Source organism: Heloderma suspectum, chromosome 2 (genome assembly GCF_057233095.1).
Source record: "Heloderma suspectum isolate Gila_16-S chromosome 2, 16-S_ref, whole genome shotgun sequence".
Classification (NCBI taxonomy): Eukaryota; Metazoa; Chordata; class Lepidosauria; order Squamata; family Helodermatidae; genus Heloderma; species Heloderma suspectum.
This window is the reverse complement of record NC_139459.1, coordinates 377,586,062-377,609,249: the sequence shown is the minus strand read 5'-3', so window position 1 is coordinate 377,609,249 and position 23,188 is coordinate 377,586,062. Positions and strand designations below refer to the sequence as shown.

Here is a 23,188-nt window from a genome sequence, read left to right as displayed (position 1 = left end):
TGCATGAGATACTCCCTGTGTCATCTGATTATTTACTTGATATTTCGTGTGCCAAATGCTAATGGACTGACTATACGATTATAGTTCAATTTGCAAGAGTCTCCACAAAGAATTATATCCTGCGTTTGGCAAGAGAGGGTGGAAGTCTTTTTTGGAAACAAGATAAAGTTATGTTATTTCCAGACTGCATCAAAGAGGTGGCGAATAAAAGAAGTCAATTCATCAAGACGAAAAATATGGCAAAACAAATGAACTTACAATATTACTTAAAATATCCTGCTACATTTTGCATTGTTTCTGAAGGTCAGATGAAGAAGTTTCTAAAGCATGAAATGGCGGAGGCATGGCTGAACGTCAAAATGCATGAGATCTCTGTTCCAGCCCCATGACCTGGAATCTTTAAACAAGCTTTGTTAACTGTTTACGTTTAGTCTACATGATTCAGGCTAGGTCAGAAGTTATCTGATTATACATATATTCGTTTACTTTCTTTTACTGTTCTTTTTTATTTTTCTTTAAATTCTAATTTTCCAAAATAGATATGATATGCTATATTTAAATATATTGTTTGAGGGTGTATTGTACACACTCATTTATATATCTAGTATAAAATATATCACTGATTGTTGTAAGGTTGCTTTTAAGCTTTATTATTATATAACATTATAATTTCATCCTTTTAAAAAAATCACTGTTACTATTATTGTTATCATCATCATCACTATAAGACTACTTAGTAAGATTTTTAGTTGGTTGAATTGTTAAGCTTTATTATTACTATTATATTTTAACATAAGGGCAATGTATGGTTACTGGGAATGAATTGCAGGCCTGCTTCCTTGTTATAAGATTCATGATATGATATTGAAATGTAAGGTTGATTATTAAACTGTAATATTCGTAATGTTATAGGTATAGTTTTTAAAATAGAATGGGGATCTGAAGCCCGTGGGTATTGGAGTTTAAATTTAACTCTTTAAAAAAGGGGGGAAGGAGAGGAGAAGAAAAAAAAGAAGAAAAAAAACATTTCTTTTTTTTCTTTTTTCTTTTCTTTTTCTTTTCATTATTGTTGTGTCCTCATAAGAATATTGAATTGTTGGGAAATTGTAGTCATTGATCAGGTTGTTGGTATTGTTTATTTCATTTATAAAGACAAAATAAATAAAAAGTATTTTCAAAAAAGAAGGAAAAAAGAGTGCCTCTGCACATATGAAGAGTGCCTTCATTTTACCACTGAGTAACCACCACAGCATGGTTTTCCCAGTAGTAACGTATGGCTGTGAGAGCTAGACTATAAGGAAGGCTGAGCACCGAAGAATTGATGCTTTCGAACTGTGGTGCTGGAGAAGACTCTTACGAGTCCCCTGGAGTGCAAGGAGGTCAAACCAGTCCATAGTAAAGGAAATCAACCCTGAGTGCTCATTGGAAGGACAGATACTGAAGCTGAAGCTCCAATATTTTGGCCACCTAATGCGAAGAGAAAACTCCCTGGAAAAGACCCTGATGCTGGGAAAGACTGAAGGCAAAAGGAGAAGGGGACGGCAGAGGATGAGATGGCTAGATAGCATCACCGATGCAATGAATATGAACTTGAGCACGCTCCGGGAGAGAGCGCAGGACAGGAAGGCCTGGCGTGCTATGGTCCATGGGGTCACGAAGAGTCGGGCACGACTGAACGACTGAACAACAACAAACCACCACAGCCAGTCTTATCCACTCACACATCTGGGACCAGGGCAGCAATTATTCCAAGCCAGGGAGAGCAGCTTAGAGGCAGGCCTGATCCCCAGAACCTCTCTTCTTGGGACCAAATAGCACATTATGCATCCGTGTGTGTACTGAAACCCTGACGGCTGCTTCTTCTAAAGAAATGTAGCATTGGGAGTGGGTGATGTGGAGCAGGGAAGCAGCTGTCGTTTCTTTCCTACAACTCTATTCCCAAGCTGTCCCCCCACTCCCACAATTGATTCAAGGGATCAGTTAAGACCAAATTTTTACCTGAGAAATTAATGGATATTCAGGTGAGCATATGGATGTCTGGGCCATTCTGGAGCCCCTACTTGTTCCACCAGAGGGCTTACAGCAGGGGTGGGAAACACACACACACACACACACACTGCTGCCCCCCTGGTGCAGGCCCCCCCCCCCTGAAATTCATTGCACTGGTGGAAAAAATATTTTCTGGTCTGCCGCTGCTAGAGAAGATCAAAAACAAAACTACCACAGAAGCCTAAAAGCAGCCACATCTCTCTTGCTTTCAAGCAAGATTTGGCTGTGTTTGGTGGCAAGCCAGTGATTTCTTTGCTGCCACCACTGAATTCAATAACATGTCAGCAGGAGTGCAGCTCCTGGACACTCCAAAGTTGCCCAGCCCTGGCGTAGAGCTATCTGCGTTAAGGAATACTCACATTGGTCTGCGTCCTCCATTGAAATGAATGGGGAAGACTTTGCAGCAGGCAGACTGCCATGGACCTGGACACAACTCTCCAGCTACACCTGGAGGGCACACGATGCAGCCCTGTTACTGAAGCGAAGCAAGTCTGGGAGTCCCTGGATGGGAGACGGCCTGCAAACGCTGCCTCAGCTCCCTTTCAGTTCCATGATGGAGGAAAAAAGTGGTCGGTCAATTGAATACATGAATGAATCAGACTACAGCCCTATTTGGACGGCCAGGGACTGCGTAAAATCAACATGGGAGGAGGAGGAGCACATTAGCTCCGCCCGCTCCTCACATCTTTCTGTCACCCCATACTTGTGTATCGGTGGAGGATCCCCACATGAGCCAGGATGCTGATTTTCCAGGGACCTGGTTTTCCAAGGGAGGGCTAGGGCATTCCTTCTCCTTGTATAATGATTCTACACAGATCTCGAATGCTCAAACAGGGTTTAAGTAAGGGGCATTTGTGTGGGACATCAAGTAATTGACCTCATCAATAACTTATGCCAGGGGTGTGCAACCTTTATGGACCATAAGCAAATTTGGCTATTTGAGGAACTGTCTTGGGCACCACCACAAAATGGCTGCCTTGGGAGATGTGGCAAAGGGTAAGTCACCTGCCCAAAAGAGTAAGTAGAAGGCTGAACACACTAAACAACTCCTTTGAACCTACAGTTTTTAGCACTAACAGAAACCTGTTTCACAGCAATCCCAGCTGCTGGTAGGAAATGTTTTGTTTTTAAAGTGGGAGCAGCTGGACACTGTGGTGGGTGCCAGGAAAGGTGTCTGGGGGTGCATTAGTGCCTGGAGGCACCACGTTGTCTACCCCTGACTTACACGGCTTGGAGCCGCAATACCTGATGCAGCACCTCTCCTGGTATGGAGCTACCCATACATTATCATCGCCATCTGGGGCCCTTCTTCAAATGCCTCCTCCAAGGGAGGTTTGGAGGATGGCAAGAAGGGAGAGGGGCCTTCTCAGTAGTGGCCCTCCAACTGTGCAATGCTCTCCGCAGTGAGATCTGCCTGGCACCAACGTAGTCAGTTTTCGGCACCAGATCATGACCTTCCTCTACCCACAGGCATTTGACAGCATAGGATAGGGGTTTTGATGGGTCCTGAGGTTTCTTACTGTTGACTGTTAAAATTGTTTATATTCTTTGTATGTAAAATGATTTTTCATGTGATGTTACTATACTGTATTTTTAAGCGTGTAATCTTTGTAAACTGCCCAGAGAAGTTTGGCTGTTGTGCGGTATAAAAATGTAATAAATGAATCGAATGAAATGAAAATCAGAGCTGAGAGCGCTGACACATCTTTTCAATGCACCACCCTTTGCTATTCTCTAGCAAGGGCAGACCCAACATATGCAAAATATGCTGGGATGGCTCCCTGAGATGCATGAAAAAATAAGACTCTAATAGTTTACAGAGGTTTCTGGTTGCAAAACGTGGCTTCCTTCTCCCAGATGGTCAGCAATGAACCCTTCCAACGCATATTTACAGGCAGAGACAGATACTTCCTTATTACAGTTGCTTACAGACAGAGGCTGACAACGGGCGTGTACACAGCTTGCTTCCTGACGCAGCAGTTATTTCAGCTTCCCTTGGCATCAGAAGTGGGCTGTGCTGCCTTGACCGCAGCAGTTTCCTCAAGCATCTTTGGGAAAACCTCATCATTTAATGTACAAATTAAGCAGATACCATGAGGCACATCAGCAAACACTCAGCCCCTGCTAGTCCCGTAGTAACATCAGTTCATTCTCTCTCTCTGCCTCTCACACACATGTTCACACAAACACAGTTTTAACTAGTTCCCTTCACAGGACAATCCACGCTGCTTCTCAAAACCACTCAGCGCCTCCCAGGCCAGTGTTTTCAGCGATTGCCAGTGTCTGCAGTTGGCACAACAAAACCACAAAACCACATAACCACAGAAGTAGAAATGGCTGTTTTCCTGGGAGTTCCAGCCCAAATTTCTAAAATTATGTTGCAAGTGTGAGTTACAAAGGTTATTAGGTATTCCAAAATCAATATTGCAGAAAAAGGAATCTTGTATCTGTGCCTTTTCTTTCCCCTTCTTCCCCATTTAGGACTCCCTAAATTCATCCCCTATAATCCCTTTAGGGTTGCCACTTTTGACCCTCTAGCAGGGCTCCTCTGCTTTTAACAGCTGCACAAAAGGCAAACATTTCACACAGGTATGGCTCCCTCCACCCTCCGCCCCCCCCCCCCGGCTTATATGGTAGGAAAGGATACCTATTAAATGTAGGTATACCCCTCATGCAGAAATTGCAGACAGAGGAGGCTTTTTAGGAGGGGAGATGGCAACCTTTTTTTAAATCTTGTATGCCATCTTGAGAGGGTTCCACCCTTGAAAGGCAGCCTAAAAGCTATTAAAAAATAAGTTGTGCATGAAAGGGAGTTTCTCAGAAGGGCCAAATCCTGTAGCTTTTCTGTGCTTGTGAATTGCAGAATGCACTTGAGTGCTCCCCTGAAATGTGGTCCAATTTTCACTCCCACCTCCCAAAAAAGTCCTCCCTTTGGTGGTCTCTTAGGGACGTGCAAACAAGGCTGATGATGTTAAGAATTCCTCTGTCTCTCTAGTCAATTAGCACTTTTGTAAGAGAGAGAGGAGAGGATGGGCTTGGATCGCTCCGTTTAAGGTGGCAAAGCACTTGTGACCTGCCACTTTAAAGGACAAACTCATATTTTTTCTCAACAGGCCGATTGTTTCTCATCTGAACCTAATGGCAATTGGAGGGCATTAAAGTTGAAGAAGTGGCACTGGGGAAAGGGTGAGGGAACCCCCCCATCCCAATACAATCCTCCTCCCCCCACCCCCAGTTTTTTTCTTTTCCTTCTTTGGGACATAATATGGTGTTGGGAGTTCTGTTCATGAAAGTCCCACCATATGTGTAGTTTGGTGGTAAAGAAGCAATCCAGAGTGGAATGAAAAAACATTCCCAGAGGGGTTTGCAATTTTATTTAATTTATTTTGTTTCTATACTGCCCAATAGCTGAAGCTCTCTGTGCAGTTCACAAAAATTAAAACCACGAAGTACAACATACAACATCATAAAACTTAAAACAATATAAAACATGAAAGCTTAAAACTATGATATAAAAGCACAACCAGAAAAAAACCTAGCAGCAATGCAAAGACTTAAAATACAGATTTAAAACAGCAAAGCTAAAAGACTAGAGTGCTAAAATGCTGGGAAAATAAAAAGATCTTCAGCTGGTGCCAAAAGGAGTACAATGTTAGTGCCAGGAAACCCTCTCTAGGGAGCTCATTCCACAGCCGGGGTGCCACAGCAGAAAAGGCCCTCTTCCTGGTAGCTATATCAATTTAACACACAAATACAAAACACTCAAGTGAACACAACTCAAGACATTGTGTTGAAGTTTGCCCAGTGAGCTCACAGCTGGTTGGGATCTGAAACTGGGTCTCCCTGCTCTAATCCAACACTCTAATCCCTACACTATCCTGTTCTACCAGAAAGAAAGTCAGATAGAGGATAGAATGCTCAACTTGCCACTCAACTCACTGACTTTGGAATTAAGAAGTGGAAGGTACAAGTCTGTCTTCTTCTTTTTTTAATCCAGAGAAGAATTACACAAAGATTTCTCAATCAAAAAATTACAATGCACATTCCAGTATATAATAATTGACATAAATTTTCAACATTACTTACAGAAATGACTCATTTTTATAGAATCTCCCCCAAACAGAAAGAAGTACAATAATTGTATAGGTTATTAAATACAATTTCTCAAAAACAGAAATGATTTTGGAATATATTGTATTATTTCTACAAAATTCAATAGAACTTGACAGAACTTGACAGAATTTCCACAAATTTATCCCACCGTCTTAAGAACATAAGAAGAGCCCTGCTGGATCAGACCAAGGATCTATCTAGTCCAGCATTCTGCTCACCCAGTGGCCAACCAGCTGTCAACTGGGAACCCACAAGCATGACACAGCACCCTCCTGCCCATGTTCCCCAGCAACTGGCGTACATAGCATATGGCCATGAGGACTAGAAGCCTTGATAACCTTCTCCTCCATGAATTTATCTAGCTCCCAAGTTGGTGGCCATCACTACATCTTGTGGACATGAATCCCACAGTTTAACTCTGCACTATGTGAAGAAGTCCTTCTTTTTACATGTCTGAATCTCCCACCAATCAGCTTCATCCTGTGATGCCCTCTGGGTTCTAGCATTATGAGAGAGGGAGAAAAATGCCTCCCTCTCCACTTTCTCCATACCATGCATAATTTTGTACATGAAGTAGAGGAAGAATAGTTCGCAGCACCCAATCCGCCACTCCTTGCAACCCACTGCCTTATGTGGGTGCCTCACTTTGTGTAATGGAAGGGCCAGCACTGATTCTAAGGGAGGGAGAAAAACTTCTCCCTATTCACTTCCTCCACACATGGCATAATTTTATACCCCTCTTTCAAGTCCCCTGCATAAGCCTTTAAAAAAATCAATCCCTGATCATTTTGACTGCCCATTTCTGCACCTTTTCCAGCTCTATGATATCCTTTATGATATGGGGAGACTGGAACTGTTCTCCGTTCTGTACACAAATTCCGCAAAACAAACCAGAAAAATCACAATTCTTTTTAGAAGTATCTTTCAAACCTGTTATTTAAAACCCAAATACGTAAGAATTTAAACAAGCATTTTTCAAGCTTACAACTATTAACTAAAATTCTAGTTAAAACCCTCTGAAACTTCCCTGTGAATGGAAGCGGGGTGTGCAGGAGGGGATTTGACAGGTGCGAGGGCAAGAATCGCCCGCTGATCGCAACTCCTGCCTCTGCCCAAGTCTTGCTGAGGAAGGACTTTTCTCCATTTTCCCAGGTGTCTGCCATGTAAATGCTTGAGCACATTTCCCAGTCGGAGGAAGGAGAGGGTAAAATGCCTCCCTGCAACGAAGGGACACACATCTGATCCCCCACCCCACCAAGCTCAGAAGCAACATCCTCTGTTGATTCAGAGCACCCCATTAAGTTCAATGGGTTGTTGTTGTTCAGTCATTAAGTCGTGTCCGACTCTTCAAGACGAGGCTGGACAGCCATTTGTCAGGGATGCTCTGACTTGGATTCCTGCATTGAGCAGGGGGTTGGACTCGATGGCCTTGTAGGCCCCTTCCAACCCTACTATTCTATGATTCAATGATTCTTCGTGACCCCATGGACCACAGCACGCCAGGCCTTCCTGTCCTCCACTCTCTCCCGGAGTGTGCTCAAGTTCATATTCACTGCATCGGTGATGCTAACTAGCCATCTCATCCTCTGCCATCCCCTTCTCCTTTTGCCTTCAATCTTTCCCAGCATCAGGGTCTTTTCCAGAGTTTTCTCTTCACATTAGGTGGCCAAAATATTTGAGCTTCAGCTTCAGTATCTGTCCTTCCAATGAGCACTCAGGGTTGATTTCCTTTAGGATGGACTGATTTGACCTTCTTGCAGTCCAGGGGACTCGTAAGAATCTTCTCCAGCACCACAGTTCGAAAGCATCCATTCTTTGGCGCTCAGCCCTCCTTATAGTCCAGCTCTCACAGCCATACGTTACTACTGGGAAAACCATAGGTTTGATTATACGAACCTTTGTCGGCAAGGTGATGTCTCTGCTTCTTACTATGCAGTCTAAGTTTGCCATAGCTTTCCTCCCAAGGAGCAAGCGTCTTTTAATTTCATGGCTACAGTCACCATCTGTGGTGATCTTGGAGCCCAAGAAAATAAAATCTGTCACTGCTTCCATTTCTTCCCCTTCCATATGCCAGGAAGTGATGGGGCCAGATGCCATGATCTTAGTTTTTTTAATGTTGAGTTTCAAACCAGCTTTTGCACTCTCCACTTTCACCCTCAACAAGAGGCTCTTGAGATCCTCTTCGCTTTCTGCCATTAGGGTGGTATCATCTGCGTATCTTGAGGTTCTTGATAATTCTCCCGGCAATCTTAATTCTGACCTGTGATTCATCCAACCCGGCATTTCTCATTATGTACTCTGCATATAAGTTAAATAAGAAGGGTGAAAATATGCAGCCTTGTTGTACTCCTTTCCCAATTTTGAACCAATGGGGCTTACTCCCAAGTAAGCTCCCAATGGGGCTTACTTCCCAAAGTTCAATGGGGCTTACTCCCAAGTAAGTGTGCCAACGGTTGCAGACTTAGAGAGCAATCTTATGTCTACTCAGAAGTAAGTCCCACTGAGTTCAATGGGGTTTACTCCCATGTAAGTATGCCGAGGGTTGGATTTATGGCGCGATCTTACATTTTATGTCTACTCAGAAGTAAGTCAGAGGTTTCCTGGGGGCTGCGAGAAAACAGTGCAGCAGACGCACACACACCCCTTCGCACACATGCCAGGGCGGGAGGAAGGCACTCCCTCTGTTCAAGCCATGTGTCTGCCGTGTAAAGGAGCCCTTCCTAATCCTGCAAAGGAACCGAAAGCAGGAAGCTCCGGAAAGGATGTGGGGTTTTGCTTGGGTTTTGCTTAATGCAGAAACACCCTTAGTGTATATAAGATGGCGGAGGGTTTTTTTCCTTTCTTTTTCTTGCTGTAACAGTCTGAAAAACAGCCCTGCTACTGCTTGTAGCCACGCAGCCAGGGCAGCATGCGTACGTAGCCTTGCTCCTACTGCATTCGTGCTCAGGAAACGTGGCTGAGATGCTGCAGAGGTCGTAGCCACTGCTGAGTAGCTACACAGCTTTTTTGCGACTGTAAAAGCAAGGAAGACAAAAGACCCTCAGCCACTTTGCATAAACTCACCTAAGCTTAATCCCTGCTGAACGTTTTAGGGAAATTAGAGTGCTCCCAATCTTTCAATGTCTTCTTGTTTGCACCAGTTCTCCCCCCCCCCCCACACACACACAGCATCAGAAGTGGACAACTCAGGTCAAGGTGAGAAGAACATGCGTTGAGGGGCCTGGAATGGGATGCCTCCCACCAGCTATGAAGCGGAATGGGAACCTCTCCAAGGGACAGAGCGGCTTGACACAGATCAGATCCCCAGGCAAGAGACCAAGACTTCAGATGCTGCTGCTGAGGGCTGACAGAACGCGGAGAAGGGGGCAGAGAAGCCCAGCCCATGGACTCATCAGAACCTCCCCAAAGAAAGAGCCCCGGCGGGACAGTGGGCCACTCTCCAAGTACACAGTGACTCACCCATCCCCAGCAAATGCACTCACAGATTACTTACAGAGGCAAACCGAGATCCCAACAACCCCAGCGACAGCAGGCACCACCAGCCCGAAGGATCCCATGACGCGGCCAAGTTAGATGCTAAAGATGAATCGGGGGGAAAGAGCAAAATAACTGAAGGGAAACCCAGTACAATATTTTCCTATCATGGGGGAGGCCTTGGGACTGGGGAGGCCATGGAGTTTGTGGAGGGTGGGGAGAGGCTAAATGGGGAAGGGGGGATTATCAAAGTAACAGCCCCCTTCCCCATCGTCACCTGCCAAGGTTTGTGAGAGCGCCCATAAGAGCTGGAGATGGGGAGGGAGGTCTCTTCCCACAAGGGGAACCCAGAACAAAAGATTACTCCTCCCATTTCGCAGACCTGTTTGCATTGAATAATTCAAGTAGCTGCAAATGTTTCATGTCATGACAGCTACTCAGGCCTACAGGCAGAAGGATGACAGTCAGTAACACAGAACTCCAATTTAGGGACTAACAAAGCAGGATGTACTTAGAATCATAGAATAGTATAGAATAGTAGGGTTGGAAGGGGCCTACAAGGCCATCGAGTCCAACCCCCAAAACAACGTTGTTTTACTTCTCAAAACAACGGCCGACAGGAAGCTCTGGCGTGGGCTGGTCCATGAAGTCACGAAGAGTCGGAAGCGACTGAACGAATAAACAACAACAAAATTTCTCAAAAAGGGCTCCATCAGTGTTTTGAAACAACAGAATCTAAGTCATTTGCTTTGCACCCAGAAGCACAGGTGGGATCCTGGGGGAAGGAGGAGCTGACGTTGCCTGTGATGCTTCTCAGGGAGCCTCTTGTTTTCTCTCTCCTTCTTCCCTGGATGGCAAAGCGCCTCCCAGAATCCTCCACTCCAGCAAAGGCGCCAAGCTAGGTACTCAGGAAGCTGCCTTATACCGAGTCAGACGACTGGTCTGTCTAGCAAGCTCAGTATTGCCTACCCTGATTAGCAGGGGCACTCCAGGGTTTCCGATGAGGATCTTTCTCAGTCCCACCTGGAGATGCCAAAGGTCTTTTGCATGCAAAGCAGGTGCTCCATCACTGAACCACAGCCCTTCCCTGTCCCTCCCGCCCCACCGCTATCTCTCACCAGCAGGCTCCTCCCAGATTCCTACATCCTTAGGTAGGGAATTGCATATGTACCTAGGAAGCTTTAGACCACGTAGCCACCTGGAGTTCTTGTAAGAAGAGTCTGCAGTGGAACCCATGAAGCAGCTGCAATCGTGGAAACAACCACAGAAATGGAGTCCCCTGGGATAACCTGTTCCCCACCCTGGACTCTAGGAACACTAGTTCTCAGTCAGGAGGGAGACTGACCTTGTCCCCCACCCCCTGTGGTTTTCCTGAGCTGTACAGCATTTCTACACCAGGCTAAAATCCCACATCCTTATCAGGGCTTCTGTTTCTGGATTCCCTGCAGGATTAAGCTTAGCTCCTTTACACATGGCTTCATCAGTTTTTCTTCTTTCTGGGTAAGTTCTGTATGTTTCATGATATAGCCACTAGATGGCACTGCAATATAGCACGACTCCAGAATTTCACCAGAAAGTTATTGCACTCTGAAGTCCAGTATGGCATTTTCCCTATAGAGAATGAAGCTACTATAATCACCAGAAGGGACAGGAGGGGCCCTGGAGGTTGATGACGCTGGATGCTGTGTAAAGGGCCCGCAAAAAAAAAATGTGAGTGACCAATCATGAGTGCACAATAAAAGCCTTGTGTAGAAATGTTCCTAGACATTTTTTTAGCCATATTTGAAATCCATGATCTTAGTTAAAAACCAGTTTGAGCAATAGCAGCCTTAGAAGAGCAGAGACAGGAAGGGAAAAGGCAGGCAAAATTTGTGAGGCAGAAGGCCACAGAGCCAAGGTGGCAGCACAGCCAAAGAAGGAGAGAGGTAGGTAGGCTGTGTGTGTGTTTATATGAGAAATGTACATATTTAAGCCAAATTCACATTTGACCTAACTAGCCAGATTTGAAGGTCGCTAGTAGTCCTACAATATTTATATTGAAGGGCAGCATACAAATCTGGTACATAAAAAAGCAGTCAAATACATAAATACAATTAGGGCCCCTCCCTCAGCCTGCTGTAATCTCTGCAGTCCATTTCTTGGGCCAGATGCCTCTATTTGGGATCTAATTCCAGGAGGAGGCAGCCTGGCTGTACAGAAAAGACAGAAAGCGAAGAGGATCTAAAGAGCCTCTTGTTGAGGGTGAAAGAGGAGAGTGCAAAAGCTGGTTTGAAACTCAACATTAAAAAAACTAAGATCATGGCATCTGGCTCCATCACTTCCTGGCATATAGAAGGGGAAGAATTGGAAGCAGTGACAGATTTTACTTTCTTGGGCTCCAAGATCACCGCAGACGGTGACTGTAGCCATGAAATTAAAAGACGCTTGCTCCTTGGGAGGAAAGCTATGGCAAACCTAGACAGCATAGTAAGAAGCAGAGACATCACCTTGCTGACAAAGGTCCGTCTAATCAAAGCTATGGTTTTCCCAGTAGTAATGTATGGCTGTGAGAGCTGGACTATAAGGAAGGCTGAGCGCCGAAGAATTGACGCTTTTGAACTGTGGTGCTGAGAAGACTCTTACGAGTCCCCTGGACTGCAAGGAGGTCAAATCAGTCCATCCTAAAGGAAATCAACCCTGAGTGCTCATTGGAAGGACAGATGCTGAAGCTGAAGCTCAAATATTTTGGCCACCTAATGCGACGAGAAAACTCTCTAGAAAAGACCCTGATGCTGGGAAAGACTGAAGGCAAAAGGAGAAGGGAACAACAGAGGATGAGATGGCTAGATAGCATCACTGATGCAATGAATATGAACTTGAGCACACTCCGGGAGAGAGCGCAGAACAGGAATGCCTGGCGTGCTATGGTCCATGGGGTCACGAAGAGTCGGACACGACTGAACGACTGAACAACAACAACAACAACTTTCCCAGATCACGTCTTGTGTTGGGGGAGAAGAGGTCAAATGGAATTTTATACCCAGGATGATCCTGTTAAGCAATGCCTGCTTACTGGATTTGTTGATATGGACAAAATTGTCCATCTCAGAGGTGCATTAAAAAATAGAGGTAGTAAAACACCAGACACCTAGTGGGCAAATTTTTTAAGTAGTATGAAGAAGCTTTGTAGCGAAAAATTGAATCCCAAGTAGCCTCCTCAAGAGACTCTAACAAAAAGCAAAAAGTAAAAAAAAATCCAAAGTAAAATAACACCAAGTGCACCTTTAATGACATCTATGTATCCCTCCTTGTTTGACTGATCTTTCGGCCCAGAAACCACCTCCTAGCTCAATACAAGGGACAGGAGAGATGAGTGGATAGTTCAGAGGACGAAGAAGAGGAGATATTGCTTGTAATGGGAGAAAAAAAGAAATCAGAAGAGTCTGCCCAAGTGCCAGGCCCCCTGCTACCCCCTTAGCAAAGACCGAAAGATTGCATCAGTGTCTGTTAGGGATGGGGGAGAAATCCTCCATTTACCTTAAACTAAGACCTTTATGGCCACAAATGGTGTAATGGATGCCATTTGTGTCCGTAGTCAAGCAGCCCAGCCAGCGATATGGTAATGGCGGCCATATCGCCGGCTCTTCGGAGCCGGCCGGCAGCTCCACAGAATCACTGTGGAGCAGAGCCGGCCAGCCAGGATTCCAGGGGGGAGGGACAGATCACCTCCCCTCCCTGAGAACACCCCCGCCCCCCCTCCAGAACAGCAAGTAAGCCTTCCGCCCATCCCTAATGTCTGTTGTCCTTTCTCCAACTCAGGGAGCAGAAAAAACAAGGGGAAAAGCTGCTGCTTTAGGACAAGAAATTCTCAAAAGCAATTAATAGCTCCTTTGAGAATTTTCCCTGATCAGGATGGCCGGTCCCAGGTCATATATAAACCATGGTCCAGGAAAGAATTGCATGCCATTGTTACTTTCCAAAACCTGCTATAGAGCCTTTTAGATTTGAGGAGGAATTTGAACTTGTTTGTGAAACATACAACCCCAATGAAACTGATCTTTATCAGCTATGCCAACTTCTCACTAATTTTTCCCAGTTAAAAACATGGATGGAGAAAGCAAAGTGGGATCTTGAAAAAAGACGAATTGATTCCCCTGATATGAAGTATGTAGAGAAATGTTGGCGAAGATGCCTTGAAATGAAGCCAGCTGTTAGAAAGGCTTTCTCTCCCAAGGTAGATTGGGTGGCAATAGACTTGAAAACAAAACTCTGGTGAAAATGTAAGAGATTACAGAGCACGACTACCCCAAGTGTTTAAACAACACTCAGGTATAGAGGACCCAGACAATAATGGCCAAGGAATGCTGGCAGCTACTTTTTGTCAATGGTCTCCTTCCTCCTATTTCTAATTGGCTAAAAAAGGATTGAAGTGAGATGAGAAACTGAAACTTTAACCAACCTGCAGTCAGTTGCTGAACACTGTCAAAGAGCTCTTAAATCCAATACTGAAAAGCAACAGACTAAGCTTTTAGCCCTGCAAATCCAACATTATGAAAATCCTCAGTGCGACAGAGGCCAAAGGAGAGAGAGGCAAGAGAAGAGGGCGTGCCATGTTTGCCCCTCCTGGAGCCCAACACCCTGGTTTGTGTAACTACCATAGGCAGCCTGGACAATGGAAGAATGAATGCCCCAACAGGCCTCAGAATACTCAAACCCAGCCAGGCCCACAAGGAGTGCGAAATTTACCCCAATCTCCACTTACTCAACAATAACAGGATGGAGAACTTGAGGTTCAAGCTCCACTTTTGATTCCACCTAATAAAATCAAGAAAATTGACTTTATCAGTTATAAACCAAGAAGTCCTTTTTAGCTGACACCCATGCTTCAGTGTCTGTCCTACAGCCTTTTGTTTTTAACAGCCTGATTTCAATCACAAATAAAACTGTTCAAGCTGTAAGCTTTTTTAATCAGCCTATTCCTCTCCTTGTTATCTATATTATTTGAGCCGTTATCTGTTGAACATTCTTTTCTGTTGTGTTCTGCCGCTCCAAGGAATGATGAAAATGTTTTGTTTTTGTTTTAACTCTTAAGCAAGCTCTAGCAGCCTCCCCTGTTCTCAGGCTACCCATTTTCCAAAACCTTTCATTTGTTTTGCCATGAACCAGACAGATGTGCCCTTGGTGTTTTCACCCAAGAGCATGAGTCTAAACAACATTCTGTAGTTTATTTCAGTGTCTCTTTTGATCCAGTTGTTCAAGTTTTTCTCTCTCCGTTTTTGCATAATTAAAATAGCTTGATTGGTTTGAGAAGTTTAAAAATGTTGTTCTTTATTCACCCTTAAAGCTCATGGTCCCTCACGCTGTAGAATCTCTCCTTTCCATTGTAAAACTCAGTATCTTTCTAGTGCCAAGTTGATGTGTTATGAAATCTTACTGCTTTGGTGCCTCATCTTTCTGTTTATCATTGTAGCTTTCTAAACCCCTTTACTCTTCTCCCGCTTCAAGATGAAAGTGAACCTCATGATTCTCTTGCCTTAATGTTTTTGTTCACATAATCTACACTTGATTTTTTTAACACTCCAATTTTAAATCCTAACCTGATTCTCTTTGTAGATGGCTCATGTCAGTGAGCTACTGACAAGACTTTGGTTTCTGACTATACTGTTGTAACCCCCTATGAGTGCAAAATCATAACCAAGGCTGGCGCCAGCTGATCCAGCCCCCCAGGAGATGACCTCAAGGGACAGACAGCGCTCTCAAATGGAGCGATGCAAGGCTGTCCAGCCCAGAAGCAGACCAAATTGCTGACCCAATTAGAGATTTCAGAATAGAGATCCACAGGGCAGGTACTGGCAATCCTACCCCTGAAGCAGACAGCTAATCCCAAGACTGTCACATCTAGTAGAGACTCCAAAGGCTTAGAAGATTTTATGCTTTTATGTGAACTGATGATTAAAGGTTAGACAACTGAAGAAATTTTGCAATAACGTACTAATTGAACAAGCCAAAATTGGTCCAGACAATGTGTTCCCTCATCTCGCAATACCAAGAGACTTTGTATGATATACTCCCAAAAGAAAGGAGACTGTTTTGGTTGTTTTTTGTTTTGTCATCATGTCCCAATATATGCTAGAAGAAGTTTGGTCTTCTCCTTGTTTGCACCCTAGTAGCTACTTTGTAGTTCACTAATGCCATCAAAAAGAAGAGGTGGAAAGAATACACAGAAGAACTATACAGGAAAGATCTGAATGTCCCTGATAGCCATAATAGTGCGGTCACTGAACTTGAGCCGGATATCCTCGAGAGTGAAGTCAAGTGGGCCTTAGGAAGCATTACTAACAACAAAGCTAGCGGAGATGACAGTATTCCAGCTGAGCTATTTAAAATCCTAAAAGATGATGCTGTTAAAGTGCTGCACTCAATATGCCAACAAATCTGGAACACTCAACAGTGGCCACAAGACTGGAAAAGGTCAGTTTACATTCCAATTCCAAAGAAGGGCAACGCCAAAGAGTGTTCAAACTACTGCACAATTGCGCTCATTTCACATGCCAGCAAGGTGATGCTCAAAATCCTACAAGCTAGGCTTCAGCAGTATGTCAACCGAGAACTACCCGAAGTACAAGCTGGGTTTCGAAGAGGCAGAGGAACTAGAGATCAAATCGCCAACATTCGCTGCATCATGGAGAAAGCAAGAGAATTCCAGAAAAACGTCTATTTCTGCTTCATTGACTACGCTAAAGCCTTTGATTGTGTGGATCACAACAAACTGTGGCAAATTTTTAAAGAGATGGGAGTACCAGACCACTTTACCTGTCTCCTGAGAAACCTGTACGAGACCAAGAAGCAACAGTAAGAACCAGACATGGAACAACCGATGGGTTCAAAAATGGGAAAGGAGTACGACAAGGCTGTATATTGTCGCCCTGCTTATTTAACTTATATGCAGAGTACATCATGAGAAACGCCGGGTTCGATGAATCACAGGTCAGAATTAAGATTGCCGGGAGAATTATCAAGAACCTCAGATATGAAGACGATACCACCCTACTGACAGAAATTTTGAAGGTCTCAGGTTAACTGAATAGTATCAGTAAACCTTATGTTTTGCTCTTGGTTTGTAATGCAATTTATTACTCTATTGTTCTCAGGTTTTGTTTGTAAAACAGAGCACGGTAATTTGGAGGAACAAGCTTGGCTGCCATCCATAATAAAGAAAATTACTGGTTTGTCATTCTGAAGAAGAATGGAAACAAAAATACAATCCGGAGTTTGTCATATTTTGTGACAATATAGAATTGATCAGTTTTATAGTATTTTATTAAAGACTGTGTTTATTACAGCATTGTTGTATATACCATATGTAATATGTATTCTTGATTTCATGGTTGCTTGTACACGGAGTATTCTTACTTGATGTATAGGTGCTTATCAATTTGATTATCGCCAGTTATTTATGTATGTATGTATCTTCTGTTTTAACACAATACAATAGTTCTTATTGTCCATTGGGATAAAAGTGTGAGACATAACATGGGTGGAAAACCCCAGGAAGAGCTCAGAAAGCAGACTGAACAGGATTGGCAGTCTTGGAGGAGAGGTTTCATGATTCGCAGAATAAAAGGACAATCAAAACATATATGCTGATCTGCTCAGTTTGCATCAGTTCTGCAGACTGCAGAGTTCGTCTTTAAGGACAAACCATAGTTCAGCGAGACATGATTTGTACTCAGAAGGTCCCAGGTTTAATCTTTGGCATCCCCACTTAGAATGAACACAGGTAGGAGCAACCCCTTGGTGGCAGCAGATAGGACGTTATTTTCTGGCTTCTTCCTCTGCAATCCAGCCTGCTCTCTCTCCCCTCCTCAGGGTCTGTGGGCAGGCAAGGCAGGCAGGCAGGCAGGCAGGGATAATGGCATCCACATGGGCCTCCCTTACAGATGAGGAGCAGTTGACTGGCAACCAAGATTTAGCCTAATGGGTGTTGGAGCAATATTTAATTATAGTATGCATTAAAAACAACACAAATAATAATGGTGGGTAAGTAGAAATAAGTTTATTTATTTAATCAATGTATAGCTCAGCCTTCAATGAAAAGACAATCCCAGAGACACTTACAATCAATCAATCAATCAATCAATCAATCTCTCTCTCTCTCTCTCTCACACACACACACACACACACACACACACACACGAATACAGCCCAAGTCACTGTAGGTTAGGGGCATCTCTTGTTGTTGTTCAGTCGTTGTGTCTGACTCTTCGTGACCCCATGGGCCATAGCACGCCAGGCCTTCCTGTCCTCCGCTCTCTCCCGGAGTGTGCTCAAGTTCATATTCATTGCATCGGTGATGCTATCTAGCCATCTCATCCTCTGCCATCCCCTTCTCCATTTGCCTTCAATCTTTCCCAGCATCAGGGTCTTTTCCAGTGACTTTTCTCTAAAATCCTGCATTTAAAATGGGGCTTTCTGTGTCCATTTTAAATGCAGGATCACGACTCCCTTTCTCACCCACTTCTTTCCCCCTCCTTCTCCCCATATCTGAGTCTTCCATTAACTTTCACTGATCTCGCTCCTCTTCTTGCCGCTTTTCCTCTTTTCACGGAGGGAACTCACACGGAACACAACGGGGTAATTTGATAGCTCATTATCTGCGATCTATTTAAAAATGGTACAAAGGGCATTTAGTGCAGGAGACGCCTTGGAGATTCATGGCATCATGTAAAGAGCCCGCAAACTTCCGTGAGGGAGCCATCTCAATTGCAGGATAAAGCTCCGTGTGAAGAAAGCCTAGGTGACAATAGTGTTGCTGCTTGGCTAGCAATCCATCACTAAGAAGTTCTTTTTTGTTGATCTAGTTCCTGCTGCTCTATTGGCTCCTCCTTTCTGATATGTTCTCTTCTCCCCTGCTTTTCCTCCATCGTTAGCTGCTGCTTTTCCAACTCTCACCATGTTCTCCCTCCCCACTTTCCCAGCATCTGATGTTTCTCCCATCACTGGCCAAAACACGGCAGAATCCATTTCTTACACTGAGCGATCTGCCAGCTCAGAGGTTTACGGACAATGTCAATCATGCTACAGAGAAAGAGGCTGAGGTTTGGAGTGAAGACAAGATGACGACACCCCAGGAATCAATGCCAGATTCAGAGAGGAGATCTCAGCATCTCCATCCCAAGGACGAGAGGAAGCAGATGGAGTTCTCAAGGAGTCCTTGAGGGGGGACTTCCCAAAGGACATGTGCATAGACTCTGCAGCTCCGTCAGTCGTTGCTGAGGTTGGGAGGAGGGAATCACCTTCCTGTTTTGTTTGAGGAGCAACTCTGGAACCCCACTCTCTCCCTGCACAGGTTACTTAACCACCAAGCTGGAGCGTGAAGGACACTTCATAAAATCCAGTCACCAAGGGATGGAGCCGGGGGGGGGGGGGGGGAGGCTGTGATCTCAACTTCTATACAAGGAGATGAGGGGAGATGCTCTCTCTCTCTCTCCAGAGATCTCAGGACCTGGGGGTTCAGGTTTATTTGCTGCCCCTCGATCCCACTTGCGCTGTGAACACACTTCATGTGTACAGTTTGGGTCACCACACCAAAAAAAAAAAAAAGATATTGTAGAGTTGGAAAAAGTGCAGAAAAGGGCAACTAAAATGATCAAGGGGCTGGACCATCTCCCCTATGAGGGAAGGTTACAACAAGCTGGGATTGTTTAGCATGGAAAAAAGGAGGGGAAGGGGAGACATGAGAGAGGTGTACGAAATTATGCATGGTGTGGAGAATGTGGATAGGGAGACAACTTTGTCCCTCTCTCATAATACTAGAACCCCAGGTCATCCCATGAAGCTGATGGGTGGGAGATTCAGGACAGATAAAAGGACTTCTTCACACAGTGCAGAGTTAAACTATGGAATCTGCTACCAGAAGACACAGCGATGGCCACCAATTTGGATGGCTTTTCAAAGGGGTTTAGTCAAATTCCTGGAGGAGAAGGCTATCAATGGCTACTAGCACTGATGGCTATGCGCTACCTCCAGTATCAGAGGCAGTATGGTTACATACACCAGTTGCTGGGGAATATGGGCAGGAAAGTACTGTGAGAACAGAATGCTGGACTAGATGGACCCTTGGTCTGATCCAGCAGGGCTCTTCTTATATTCTTATGTGTCTGTCACTTGCCAAGGAATCGGATGTTGGTAAATCTACACTTCCTGGCCTTCCACTCCCTTGCTGCTGCTACCACTTAGTCCTCTGGCTGGAGAATGAAGCATGTCACAGACAAGTCCCTGAGGTGCTTTCTTTCTCAGCAGCAGTGGTGTCCAGGGGGCAAGCCAGCCTCCAGGGAAAGAAAACGTCCCACAGCCCAAATGCCTGATAGGAGCACAAGCTCTTCCTGCATCAGGCGTAGCGCTCCCAGCAGGAGGAGATGGCAGAGTAACAGGGACCTGTGCATTAAGAAGGCCTACACTTTCCCACCCCCACAAGGAATTCTTCCCTGTAAACCAGATGTGCAGAACCGCTTTCCACCCAAGTGCCAAATTCCGTTGCTGAGAAGCTCTGGGGGGGGGCACATGCCGCTGGCAGGTGGGGCCCAAAATATCAGCATATTGTAGCTTAAAGCTCTTATTGCCAGGATCAAATCTTAGAAGAGGCATTTCAACCTTTTAGAGTGGGGAAAAACTGCACAAAAGCCAGGGGACCACCCAATGATCAGTGGTTGGTGGAAAAGGGGTGGGCCAGGAAAAGGGGGCGGGACCATGTGGGGAACCCCAGAGGGCTGGATTGGGCCCCCCAAGCCTCAGGTTCTGCACCCCTGCCATAAACCATTTTGATTCCTGACATGGACAGCATGGGGGAGGGAGAGGGTTTCATCAAAAATATTGACTGGAGGCTGGGGTCTTCATTTCCGGGCCTTGGCCTCTCTCTCCCCTTCTCCCCCATATGGCGCCCCCTCTCTTGCTCTGCCACTCAACTCCTCTGGGGCTGCTAGATGGCTGAGTTGCTTCCTGCATGGGAGAGAAAGAGGGCTGAGTTAAGCTCCCCCCAAATACTAGTTGTGGTGATGACTGATGGTCATATTCTCCTTTCAGTTTTCAGGGGGCTACAACACATCTCAGATGGGGAGCAGGGCCTTGGCGTAGGATGGTGTCCTCATAGTTTTATTGTTAATTGTTTTTAACTGGTTTTCAAACTGCTTTAAATTTTTGAATGTTGAAAGTTTTTATATTGGGCTGGTTTGCATGACACAATAGCCCACTGTGGGTTAATTTACCTGTGGGCCTGTGGCATCGAGCTGGGCACCCACGAGCACCATTTCTGCACGGCACCCACAAGGCACTTGGCTTGCTGTGGGCTGTCGTGTTATGCAAACGCAGGTGGCAGGGGTTGTTTGAGGGTGAGAAAAGCCTCAAATAACCCATGACTTGTTTTAGGGTTATTTGAGGATTGTCTAACCCTCAAACAACGCCTGCGGCCTAGGTTTGCACTATGTGGCAAGCCAAGCACCATGCAAAAATGATGTCTGCAGGCATCAGGCATAACGCGATAGCCCCCACGGGTAAATTAACCCATGGTGGGCTGTTGTGTCGTGCAAACCAGGTCGTTATCTTTTACCACACTGTGAACTGCCCAGAGAGCTTTGGCTATTGGGCAGTATAGAAATCAAATGACTGACTGACTGGATGCTGGAACTGCAGAAACCAAACGTATCAAGGTGGATTCCCTTTCTCCACCAGAAGAAATCTGAATCAGGTGGAGAGAGAACGTAGTTGGGGGGGTGGGAGGGCTGTCAAGCAGAATATCCAAAGGGCGTTAGAGATACAGAGTGTTTCTACGTTAAGCAAAACCCCCACATCCTTACCAGGGCTTTCTGCTTTCCGTTTCTTTGTGGGGTTATGATGGGCTCCTTTACATGGCAGACATGTGGTTTGAATTGAGGGGGCGCCTCCCTCCCTCCATGGCATGTGTGCAAAGTTGTGGGGGGGGTTTCTTGTTTTTGTTGCTTAACTTGTGCGGTACTGTTTCCTTGCAGCCCCCAGGAAAGCTACGACTTACTTCTGAGTAGATGTAAGATTGTGCTGAAAGTCTGCAACCCTCGGCACACGTACTTGGGAGTAAGCCCCATTAAACACAATGGGACTTACTTCTGAGTAGACAGAATATTGTGCTGTAAGTCTGCAACCCTCGGCACACTTACTTGGGAGTAAGCCCCACTGAACGTAATGGGGTGCTCTGAATGAACAGAGGACGTTGCTTCTGAGCTTGGTGGGGTGGGGGATCAGATCTATCTCCCTTCGTTGCAGGGAGGCATTTGACCCTCTTCTCCCTCAGATCGGACTGCGATTAAAGAACGTGCTGAAGCATTTACATGGCAGACACGTGGTTTGAATCGAGGAAAGTCCTTCCTCGGCACAATGCTGGCATTACACACTGCCGATATGGTGCCATTAACTTTTATTACTAGCTTATCTCTGATCTTTTTGAAAGTGGGATAAAGGGGGAAATGTGCGGGAAACGCCTTGGAGGTTGATGTAGCTGTTTAAAAGACCCGCAAACTTCCATGAGTCACCAATCACGAGAGTGAAATACGCTGCTTGTGTAGAGACACCCATAGTTAAACTGGGACAGTGATCTCTCTTCTTGAGATGTCTCACTAAGAGGTAGAAGTGCTGCCATTTGCAGATGGAATTCCCTTGCACTTACCCCTGCCAGAGCGGTCAGAACCCCGGGTCACTTGCTATAAAGGAGAGAAATGAGAGGGAATCACTGTCTTCGGGTGGGTTGGTAGGTGTTGCTGGGGTGTTTACTTTTCTCTCTGTCTCTCTTTCTCTCTCTCACACACACGCGTGTGTGCGCACATACACTTTCTGATCAGTGAAGCCATTGACACCAAATTCTTTACCACAAAGCTTCCAACTGTGTCCTGTGTGCTGCTAGGAAAAATATGGCTGGGGCAAACCTTCATTTTCAATGCAGTGAGTCCATTCTATCTATTTTAGCTTTCTTTCCCCTCAGCGGGAGTCCACCTAATGCATTAGCGATGGAAAAGCCAGTAATTTCCAGGCGTTGCTCCTCTGAGGGACATGCAGGACACAGCCCTTGAGCTGCCCATGCAGTTCTAGTGCCCAGGGGTGCAGCAAGGTAATTTTAGGCCCGGGACTCAATCGTCTTATGGGCGGGGGGTTAATACAGCTATGTGTATTACTTCAGTTGTGAAGCACACAATTAACATTTCTCTTCCCTAATCTTTTAAGCTTTTAAAAGTATTTTAAAATATGTTTGTATTTTTGTGTTATATTATTTTAGACCCTGCAATCTCATTTTACCTTATACCTCATATTGCATTCTATGCTGCGTTAGCACATTTATTAAGTTTTATATTGTGGATGTAATTGCAATCTTATTTGTATTATTTCATTTTTGTAAAACGTCTAGAGAAATTGATTTTATGTGGCATTTGATACATTTGAGAAATAAATAATAAATTGTGTGTTATTCTTTTAATCGGTTTGTAATCTGCCCAGAGAGAGAGGAGTTTATTAGGCGGATCGAAAATATAATAAATCAATGGCCATGCTGGCC

At 45.0% G+C, this 23,188-nt stretch overlaps 1 protein-coding gene across 6 annotated transcripts in view; it reads right to left on the bottom strand.

Moving 5' to 3' along the window:
• Positions 1-5,406: 5,406 nt before the first annotated feature.
• Positions 5,407-23,188, bottom strand: part of LOC146356293 (major histocompatibility complex class I-related protein 1-like) — a 31,068-nt gene continuing 13,286 nt past the window's right edge. The window contains exons 7-8 of one of the 6 annotated variants that reach the window (XM_084831771.1): positions 22,310-22,343; positions 5,407-5,779 (exon numbers count right to left, since the gene is read on the bottom strand). In XM_084831771.1, the coding sequence (XP_084687897.1) occupies positions 22,324-22,343 (20 nt within the window). In that variant the 3' untranslated portion in view covers positions 5,407-5,779; positions 22,310-22,323. The other 5 variants (XM_084831772.1, XM_084831770.1, XM_084831774.1 and 2 more) reach the window with 5 other exon arrangements.